The sequence below is a fragment of the Vigna umbellata genome, chromosome 1 (genome assembly GCF_029865625.1).
Source record: "Vigna umbellata cultivar VRB3 chromosome 1, Vumbellata_1.0, whole genome shotgun sequence".
Taxonomy (NCBI): Eukaryota; Viridiplantae; Streptophyta; class Magnoliopsida; order Fabales; family Fabaceae; genus Vigna; species Vigna umbellata.
In genome coordinates this window covers 80,334,637-80,346,322 of record NC_142165.1, presented here as the reverse complement: position 1 = coordinate 80,346,322, position 11,686 = coordinate 80,334,637, and the positions used below count along the sequence as shown (strand labels likewise).

The 11,686-nt window shown below is 31.2% G+C and overlaps 1 protein-coding gene across 2 annotated transcripts; it reads right to left on the bottom strand.

Annotated features, from left to right (window-relative positions):
- Positions 1-6,393: 6,393 nt before the first annotated feature.
- LOC148206535 (uncharacterized) lies at positions 6,394-11,204 on the bottom strand. Of its 2 annotated transcripts, none has more exons than XM_088104354.1 (4): positions 10,887-11,204; positions 9,713-9,889; positions 9,380-9,611; positions 6,394-6,674 (listed from the first exon to the last, which is right to left on the bottom strand). In XM_088104354.1, the coding sequence occupies exons 1-4, from the start codon at positions 11,187-11,189 to the stop codon at positions 6,526-6,528; spliced, it is 861 nt and encodes a 286-aa protein (XP_087960480.1). In that variant the 5' UTR covers positions 11,190-11,204; the 3' UTR covers positions 6,394-6,525. The 2 variants fall into 2 exon arrangements, with proteins under 2 accessions (XP_087960480.1, XP_087960481.1); XM_088104355.1 differs by having other exon boundaries at positions 9,713-9,883.
- Positions 11,205-11,686: the final 482 nt, after the last annotated feature.

Here is an 11,686-nt window from a genome sequence, read left to right as displayed (position 1 = left end):
TTTATTACATAAGTATTTCGGTTCACACATTTGTATTTGTTATATTAAAAAATACATATAATTTTTTAAATTTTTTACTTTTATGAATAACTAATTAAATATAAAAAATAATCTAATTTAAAATATTTATAATTTTAATTTTAAAAATTATATAACTGTTACTATTAAAAGAAAAATACATTTAAATATTTTTTTTCAAATAATTAAATAAATATATATTTTTTTTGTTAAGAAAAATTTTTAATTAAAAGATAATAAAAAAATTAAGAAATAGTGAATCCTCTATAGTATAAATCTGGTGATTTTTTCTTCAATAATATGCCCTAAAAATAAAAATTATCAAACCTTCCCTCACTAGTTACTCAAATAAAAAAGTACTGTTTACGTACCAAATCAGTTTTTTTTTCCTTATCTTTTTCTCAAACATACTTAAAATGTTTAATAATTTAAAACATTAATTTCTAAATAAATATTTTTAAAATCAAATTCACTTAAATATTTTTTAGAATATTAAAAATATATAAAAAGTTTTTGTTTATAAAAAAATAACATTGATAGTTAATTTCAACATAAAATATCAAATTAATGAATAATAATACTTGAAGAACACTTGAGCAATATTAATATTATAAAGTTAAATATTTTTATATAAATATTAAATTTAAATTTTAAGGTAATAATTTAGGATGTTAATAACAGTTTTAATAATATATCTAATTTAGAAACATAGTAATATCATTATTATTAATTAGAATTTATTAAAAAAATGTGTAAAAGTTATAAATATATTGATAACTATATTACAAAAGGAAACTTTATTATGAAATTTGATTATATAATTTTTAATTTAAAGCTAATTATTTATAATTAGTTAATTTTATGTTGAAGAGATGGTTTTGAATTTTGACATGCTTTATTATTTCTTTTATTTGAAATTAGATTGAAATATCATTGAGAAAAAATAAAAATTTGATTAATAAATCAGTTAAATTTCTTCATATTTCAGTACATGTTTAATAGGGCAAAATAGTTGTGCAATAATCGATCACATTCGTTGTATAATCGATTTAAACATGTTTCTATGCCAACATGTGTTTGTTGAGTGCATTGATGTGTTTGGAATGAAAAATGATTTGAAATTTGCTTAAGTGTTGAACTTAACCGATTACATAAGTTTCATAATAGGTTAAATTGTTTATCTTGTGAAAATCATTTTCATTCAAAGTCATAACTGCATATAAAAGTCATATTAATTGGTTGTTGGCTTGTATGATTTATTTAATCGATTGTATGCACTGTTTAATATGTTAAATCTGAAACATATGTAAAATTGTTAAAGTAGAAGGAAAAACTTAATCGATTACATTATTTGATTAATCAATTAAATTGTGTCAGGATGTGAAAATCCTATAAATAAGTGTCTTGTGCATTGTTTCAATACAATTCTGTGAACATTCACTTTCATAACTAACTTGTTTGCTGAGTATTGGTTGCAAGAGCGTCTAAGAAAGTCTTGGAGAATCAAGATCATACATTTAGGTTATTCATAAAGATTCTTGTAAGAAAGTTGAGCTGAAACATTCCTTATCATATATGTACTTTTGGTGTAATCTTTGAAGACCAATGTCTACATTGCAATCAAGAGGATCGTGTTCCTATTGTTGTTGGCTAGGAGGAGAATCGTAATGTTCTACATTGACAGTTGGGATTGCTCTCAAGGTATTCAAAAAGTTGGGATTGGTTTCTAGGTTTGTAAGATTGTGAGGTGTTCACATTTTGTACTGTAAGTGATATTTAGTGGGAAAAGAGAGTGCATTGAAAAGAGGATATCTCTGTATTCTTGCTTGTATACTCTATCATTATAGTAGAATTCCTTCAACTAAGGTTGTTGAAGGAAGACTGGATGTAAGCTTGACCGAACCAATATATATTGCTATGTTGATCTTTCTATCCTTTCTCCTTTATTGTTGTTTCATATACTTGTGATATTGATTTCAAGAAAACTCAAAGATTTTGCAAAGCTTTTCAAAAGAACAATTTTTAAAGCAAAATCCAATTTACCCCCTCTTGGTTTGAGATATAAGGCTTCACTTTTCTAACAATTAGCAATCTTAAAATATAGTGTGTTATATATGGCCTAAAACCTCTCTACCCTACTAATTAAGGCTTACAAGTCAGATATATATGATGCAAGTTACTAGGCACCTGATATTAAATAGTCTGCGACTAGGGTGACAACCTTCACATACTTCAAGAAAGATCATGAGGTCAGAAACCGAGTCGGGTACCGCTTACTGGCATCTCTATATGTCTGTTGAGGACTTTCCAATGTCACAAGATTTAACCAAAAACAAGCATCGCTTCGTTGGTAAGTTGGTCATTGGACCCCAAGGTCAATGGACCCATAATTGTGATTCATTTAAATGAGGGTCGTGGTTAACAAGGTATGCCTATAAATATTATTTTATTAAATTAAAATTTAATTTTTGTAATAATATTTGTTATTTTACATATTAATATGTATACTACTTGTTATTTTATTTGTATTTTAAGATTAAAAAAATTATATTTAGTGAGAGCTATTTTATGAAGGTTACAAAAACCTTCCATAAATTAACATAATTTAAAATGGTAGATAGGTTGTCTAAAATAATAATAATAATAATGAAGTTTTTATTATTTTTTTAAGAAATTTATCACGTGAAGAAATTATAATATATTTTTTAGTTTTACTTTTTTTTCTCCCTCATATTTTTTACATGTTCCCTCCATTATTTTATAACCATTTCCTTCTACACTAAGCATTTCTTTTTTGCACTCTCGATACAAGAATTCCTTACGCACTCTTCCCACGAAATTCATCATTGATAACCTTTTTGCTTCACTTCACTGACCATCTTATTAATTGATGTTTAATCGAAGTTCACTCGACATTAACTTAAAGGAGATGAAACTTGGTGGAGAATGTATACTTTTATTCACTATGTAGAGGTATGTGACTTGAACCCGATTTCAATTTCAAAAATGTGTTTATATCGGACAATGTTGTTGTTATCCATTTTGTATCAAGTATGAAATTGTTCTTTATAGGATTCACTAATAAATCTGAGAATCCCTAATTTTCAAACCTAATGCCCTGATATCTCTACCTAATGGATTGTTGGACACAACAAATTCTTCTAATGAGTGTGTCTCTTGCATAGACAATGTCAATCCACCAATGAATTTATTATTCCTAAGGTCCACAAGGTTAGATTCTTAGCGGTATTTGTGGCCAACCCCAAGGTGCTCGAACAACTATACTCCAAATTTTAGTGAAATGAAGTAAGCGAGTTGAAGGATGCAGGGAAATATGAGTTTGTGATTGATGCAAAAGTGGAATTGAAGGTGTAATGTTTGGTGATAATGAGCCTAGCCAACCAACCTAACTAAGGAAGGAGGCTAGAGGAGACTGAGAAGGACTCAGGTAAGGTGACTCTTAAGCAAGAAAGAAGTTGGAGTGATCTCAACAACATATCTTTACTAAGCATCAAAAGTAAAAAATACAAAGGGTGAGGTGTTGAGTTTATAGTAGCTTTAGCCCTATACACGAGTATCAACCTTAATTGATCATCAGCCAAGTCTTACGAATCATGTTCCATGTGGAAACAAGTTTTTAAAGTGGGTTTACACATATACAAGACAAGAAGAATGGTACTACTCTAGAAGCTCCACTAGCAATGGGCGCATGTCTGGTCCATAAGGCAAGTTATGAAGCACCATGTGGCTATGCTGAGCAGTCCTCTACTTGCCAAATTAGCTTGATTTGCATTGACTCTTTAGCATTTGATGCCTCTTCTTCTAGTTCTTCTTGTATTCTTCTGACCATTCCTCTGGTAAAAGGTCCATTGGTTGACCCTATTCATCATCTCTTCCCTCTTGAGAAGGATTTGTCCTCAAATTTAAAGGATCCATTTTTGCATTATTATCTGCAAAAGGACGAAGGTCGGATATGTTGAAGGTAGCATGTACTCCATATTCCTTAGGAAGATCTAATTGATAAGCATTGTTATTATTATCAAATTTGGCGTCGTTGCTAGGAATCACGGTTAGGTATTTTATCATTTTGTTTTTTTTTCATTTACATTATCTTTTTCTTTATTTTTTTTCTCTATCATTTATTTTACTTAATTTTATTTAGTTTAGGAAATTTGTTTTTTGGATTTTTATCATAATTTTTTTGGGAAATTTGTAAAACTAGTTGGAGAATAGTTTGGCTAAGGAAAGATAAGGTACTTAAGTTGTCCATTGAGACACACATCTCTTTCCTAGAAGTCTAGTCAACAAGCTTTCAACTTATTTCGTTTTAGAAAACCTCTTTAAAAAATGAAAAACAATTTTTTATATAAAAATAATCAACAATGTGATTTTCAAATGAATTATGATTAGACTTCAAACCAATGTTGATTAGATAGATGTTATTGCTTCAAGAGGTTGACATTGAGATTTAGGACAAAAGTGGGGAACATAACTTAGTACCTAACCATCTTAGTAGGATTGAAAAGGAAGAAGATGACATTCCAATTCAGAATGACTTTTCTGATGAAGTCCTACTAGCTTTGACAACTGTTAAAGGTATGTACCCTGAACCTTGGTTTGCTGACATTGTTAACTGTTTGGTTGTTTATGAGAGTCTTGGATATTTTAATGTTTTTTATGCCGTTAGAGTTAAATATTGATTAATTTAAAGCAAGAAATTATATTGTTCATGTTGAAAAATAAGGCCAAAAATTAGTTTATTCATGAAAGGAAACTACAAAGAGCTAAAAGCAACCCTGATTTTCATTTATACACTCTATTTTTTTGAAATAGGCCAAATAGTTACCTTTTTCTCTTACACCCCTAGCTTTTAAAAAATGCAACCCCTTTTTCAACATTGGGCTAGGAAATCTGTTCTATACCCTTTAATTTCTCTATACACACCCCCTACTACTAACAATAAATTAAAACTATTTCAATATATATATAAATATAACACATTAGTAAAAGCTAACAAAGAATAGTAATATTTTTAATCACAAGTGAAATCTACACTTAAACAAAGGCAACATTGAAATAATTTCAACCTTTGTAAAAATGAAAAAAAAATATAAAACTTTATTATATATTTTTTCTTACAAAATTATATTTATTTTACACTTAATAGTAAATTTGTTAAATTTTCGAACAAGACTTATTAACCTTGACTATATATGATAGTATCCTTTTATTATTACTACTAATATTACTGCAATAGTCATCATGAGCATGATCATTATCTTAATTGTTATTTGTATTGAAATTCTTATTATTGTTAAGATAAGATCGTTTAGAGAACTAGATTATACTTAACGAAATATTGTTTATTGAATGAAGCGGCTAAAGGATATGTTTATTAAAAAATAAAGTTGAATGAAATAAACATTTATCAAAAAAGATCAACGTTGAACAAAATAAGCATTTATAACATTTTAAGAAATTTTAGCATATATCGTCTAACAAACAAGGCTTAACAAAACAACGTCTAACAAAAGGAAACGTTTAAGTGTACACTTTGTAAAACACTAAAGCTTAAATTTTATATCCCAATAGTCTTGAACAAATAAGTGTTTAAAGAAAAGAATCATTTAGAAAAAAACTTGTTAAATGATGTAATGAAACTTATAAAAAGTTTTATTGAGTAAGTGTTTAAAATTTTATATCGTCTACAGATCATATATCAGACACATTGCTTCCTAAACGATGCTTCTATCAAACGAGTTGACATATGGCAATATGTTGTAAACACCCAATACGCCTTAACATTTACCAACGTTTAAAATTTTTAATGCATGTACAAAAAACACATCTTTACTTGTATGTTTTATTCTCTTTATCTGTGTAAATCATGAAAGTGCAAGACCTTTATTCAAATTCCTGCACAAGAAGGATAAAGACGTTAAGAGATAGGAAGACATTTTGAGAATGTTTCCTTAATGCTTCAATCTCTATAGAACTGTATAAGCTACTTTTGTAAAAGCTCTGACAAAGCACTGCAACTCTGCAACGTAGACTTGAGTCTGACTACCTATCTAAAAAGGCTACGAAGTCTATGTGGAAGTCAATTCTCTATCTACTGAATCTCTGTCGAAGAAGGATATATATAGATTATTGCATGAAGAGAAGACCAAGAGATATGTGCATAAAGATAAGCTTGTTGTTATGTTGCCTCTCTACATGATCTAACACTTATTTGAAAGGGAAAGTCTTTTCAAGTATTCAGATTTCATTGTATTGAATCTATCCTCTCTTTGGGAGTTATTTGAATTTGTACTTGTATTCAAGAAAATTTTGATAATTGTAAATTCATGAGTGAATTAANTGGACTGTGGAGTTCTGATAGCAATTCATGTCCTCTATTTTCTGAGGTTCCATTACTACTAATTGAAACATCTGGTGTGTGAAGTTTTCCAAACGGCACACTCTGCAGGTTAAAGGAATTTGAAAAGATATGCAAGACAATCCAAGTTATTTAGGACCTTTATCAGACAAAGAATAAAGATTCCACTCTACTTGATCACTGCTTGAACCATCAGCTGCAGCTTTCTTCAACCTTTTCACCAAAGGCATGCAGCTTGACTTGGCTTCTTCATCCTTGAAGTTTTGATCGGTGACCTCTATTGAAAATACATAGAAAAATGGAATGATTGAATTAATCAAAGAAAAATTACAGAAGAATCTGTTGAACAATTTTATTCCATATAATGTAGTCTCACAAAAATTATCTAAAAGGATACTACGAAAAAACAAATATTTGCTCCTACTAAGTTAAAGTTCAAGACAGCTCTTATTTGATTCAAAATTCAAAATTTGATATGCTCTATTTTACAATATACTGTTCTTTAAGAACTACATGCATTGTATTACTAAACACTGATCGTTCTGTTCATGGATGAAGCAATAGCTCCGTGTTTAAGTTGGACAGATTACTAATTTACTTCTCACAAATGTTAACTAACAAGTACTTAATTAGAACAGCAGAACAGAAGCCGAGGTACTCAGTAAACCCATTGTACGTACGAGGAACAAAGGCTTTTGCAGAGAAGTACATAAATCATCCACACTAAATGTCGAACTCTCAGCATAGAAATAAACTACATCGTATATTATGAAGGCCCATAAATATACTGTCTCACTCATCCCCTACGCCACCCCCACCCCCACCCAAGGTTGGTTTGAAGTTTAAATTTGAGTATTTTACACACCACCAGGCTTCATTATTATTCCAAAAGAAATTACAAGGAACATCTCTTAATCCGAAATTACAAGGAACATCTCTTACAAGGAACATCTCTTAAGAACATGTTAAAAGGAATTACAAGCACCATCTGAAATTATTTCCATTTTCTTAAAAAATCGTAAATGCAATGTGGTTATGCAATTAAAAGTTAAAAAGAATATTGACTGCAGAACTTATTCACCGACAAGAACGTAACTGAGATACACAAATAACACAAAGTTATTCATATCATGCATAAACACAAATAGCACATAAAGTTATACATATCATGCATAAATATGAGAAATATGACATAGGTTTAATTGTAATTTATAGTTATTTCTATCTGTAAAACATGTTTCCTTTTTTATTCACACAAGGATATACAATGGGAAAAAAACATAAAGTACCATTATTGCTAGAGAAGTAAATAGATGAAGTCCACTGTCATCAATAGTGGTGTAAATTATTTCCACTGTTTGTTGTTTATTCAAAGTCTGTTTCATAAACAAACAAACACAAACTTAAAAGTTAAGGCTTGATTTAAGTGAGTCATGCTCAAGATTTATGGACTCGAATTAATACTAAGTTGTTCATATTTGTATGTATTACCTAATTATCTAAATAGTTGTACTCTTATTTAGTATTTACAAGGAAAGTCATAATTCTGTACATTATTAACTTATATATAACCCAATAAATCAAATTTTAGGCGGATAACTGTACTGTCCGACTTTGTCATGCTCAAATTGAACATGATCCTAGTTTTAGGCTCTTCGCCTTCAGTCTTGAGTTGAAGGGGCTGTGAACCGTCTGGTCTCATTTACTCTGTTATTTGACTTAGATAGGCAATAGGCCAACCCCAGACTTTTAGGCCTTACGTGTAGTCCTATGCTTGCAGTCAAGCTCAGATACTCAAAGACCCATGAAAGATAACTAACCACAAAAGGCACAGTATATGGCAGGTGCTGTTCTCTGCAATGTTAACATAGAGTGAGGTTTCCTAGTTGGCATTACCTTGCTTAACAAGGTTGATTACCAGAAAAAGAGGAAGTCTTTAGCAGTCATCTCATCCATAAATAATCCGAAGCATTTTGTAAGAAGGAATAGGTAAAAAAATACACTTTGAATGCTTCTGGCTTAAGAACATAATAACTTTAGCTACAACAGTAACAATGAACTTTCTTAAAAATATTTATACCATTTTCATCATCAAAAATTTATTTTCCAGATTCTAAGTCATTATTATGAATATAAATTTATATTTTTAAACAACTTTCCTTCACTTACTAACATGAAAGTATCTATTGATAATTGAATACTAATTAACGAATAAAATTATTTAAAGTTAAATCCAATTGAAAAGATAATCAAACCATGTACAAGTTAAACTATGTCTAGCTCAAGCTTTAGATTTTTTACTCTTAAATAATGTAGTTAAACTTCACTTATCTCTTATATTTTCATGAGTCAGTCCCGAACATAAGTGCTCAACTCAAATATTTAATATCCCATCATCAACAGCAGCATAAAGACATGTGGGTTGGCTAAATATTTTTCACCTAGTGCAGTCTACGAAGGGTAGACTTGTACAATATTACCCCTGCAAGGAGAGATATCATTTCCAGGATTTTAACCTATGACCTGCAGCCAGATCACAACTTTACCATTGTGTTAACTGCCAAGGAACACCCTTTAGCCGGAAACAAAATATTAACTTCATAACATAACTAGTAGTCTATAACCACAGATCCTGAACCAAGAGTACTATGAGCCGTCATTGATAAGTTTTTACAGCAAGTAAACTCAAAACTAATTCATGCGTCCTTTGTTATTTGGTACTTGGTACGAGACACATCATTTAGACCCCATAAAAACTGAGAAACTCCATGTTATGTGAACTTAAATAACTGACCAACATAATTTGATAATGTAACTGCTGATTGAACTATATGCAGGTATTTTGAGAGAGAAAGGAAACAATCTGTATTATATATGACAGCCATATACCGAAGGATCAAGAAATTATGGGGTGATAGAAAGTATCACATTCTAGCTTACAGGATGGCCAATGTGCATTAAAAGAAACAAAATTGAAGGTACCTGTAGTACTGAAAGCCAATTCTAATGTTGAACTTCCTCTTGCATGAATTTCCTGATCACAAAACAAGCCATGCTTGCAGTTAATAGGCTCTTCCAAACTACAGCCTCTATCCACAGATGCAAGTTCAAATTGACTTCCTGTAAGAATATGAGAATCAGCAGTGCTCTCAAACAAAGGTGAAATTCTTTCAAGGTTGATCCTCTTCTGGCAGGCATCTTGTAAAGCCAGGGTCTGAAAGCAACAAAAGATAATAAAGCATAATTGTGCAGGGAGATGTACAAAAATGAACATACATCCACACCACAGAGATGATGTTTGAATTTATGTCTGACCTGCTTAGGCATATTATGTGAATTTCGTAAAATTCTATACTGACATGCTTCATCTGTGCTATTTTTTATGCTCCAACGACGTAAACGCATAGAACGATGCAATTCATTCACAAATGAGGCTTCTAAAGAACGAATATATAGACTGTGCTGCTGATCCGTCCATCTAGTTGACTGATCCTGGAAAAAAAATGAGCTTAGTATGTCTTTGCCAACAAAATGAAGAGAAAATTTTCCATCTTCACTAGAAATCACGAACATGGAATACAATTTAAGATTGAGAATTTCAAACTATCATATTTATCAGCAAACAAATAGGCTTTTATAAATAGCCTTTGAAAATAAGAAATAAGTACCAAGCGATTTAAGTCCATGTAGGAACTAAATTAGTTGCTATACAACTACCAAATTTTTTTATTATAATTCCAATAACAAAGACTAGATAATCTGAAAACTAAGAGCCAATCAAAAGTATTTAAATGACGCTTCATCTGAATTAAATCTCTCATTATTTATAAGTTTTTCATTTAACTCCCTAAAGCTTGTTCAAGTATTTCACATCAGCTTCAACTGAATAAAAATAAGCTTTTTGTTGCACATACGAGCACACCCGTTGCTGCTACTGAAATCATATGCCAAACCACAGATGCTAAACGGTATAAACAATTTTGGACAAAAGGGTGAACAAGAACTATTTAAGAGGCCAAACATAAGAGATTGAAGAACAAAGTTGATTTCAAAGTGTCAGCATCCACTGTCAAACTCAAATCTTACAGAAGAGAAAACTGGCCGCAAATTTATAACACAAATATCAATTTCAGTTACTTGATGCTATTCATCATATCAGTACAATTACTCCCCTTCCTCCACTGGTTTCAGATTTCAGATATTCTCGACTAATTAATTGCAGAATTTAACCAACAAATATCAGATATAGCCAGTGAAAGCATGCGAAGCAAAATTGCGCGCTTAAACACCAAAAAACCAAAACGCGGACGCACTAAAAGGACCAATAATTCAAACGGCTAATTACAGGCACGTTCCCGTTCGAGATACGCTAAAAACCTCTAAGATCAACCCCTGAAGACAAGCTCCGACCACAAAATCGAGAAACAAAAGCGAAATAGAAAAATCCGTTACTATGTTGGCAAGAGGAATTGGAAAGGAGTGAAGTTACCAGAAGCGGAGCGGGCGCGGAATGAGACGAGAAGTCCTTGGACGTGTCCTCGACGGTGACAGCAGAGGAGTCAGAGGTGGAGCGAGTGAGGTACTCAGGCAATGGTTCCGGATCGGAGAAGAGCGGCGGCGAAAGGTGGCGAGGGAGATCCTGCGGTTCCATGAAGCGTGATCGGAGTTTCAGCGGAGAAGAAACCCTCTGTGTTCGGTTGAGGGGAAGAGAGGATGTATGCGGGGAAGGAAAAAGGTTCCACATGGCTTCGCTTTTACACGTGTCAGTACAGTCGTTGGTATGCCACGTCATCCGGCAGATAATATCTTGAGGTAACGTGAGCCAGATATTTTGAAGGGTCGTTGAAGAGAGAGTGGGGATTGGGCGCTTTCGTTGGCGCGTGCAACTCATGCCCTATTTTATGGTATCTGCGCATCCCATGCGCGTAACTTGTTTTCAATTCGTGATTCATGAAACTCAATTTTCACTTTTTCTATATATGGAAAAACTGGGTTATTATATAAGCATTTCTTCATATATAATTTCTATTTTGAATTTGTCACGAATAAGTTAAATTGAGACTGAGATAAAAACAATAATTAAAAGGAATACATGGCTAATAATAAGATCCAAAGATACAGTAATATTAAAGAATGACTGGTTGAAATGTTCTAGTCTAACTAATATTGGTATTTAGAATAAGTTTACCTTTCAATAAATTTATCATATATTAATAATAATATAATATAATAAATACAATCTAAATTATTTATACCCTAAATAACGCATAAAGATATTTTCATAAACAT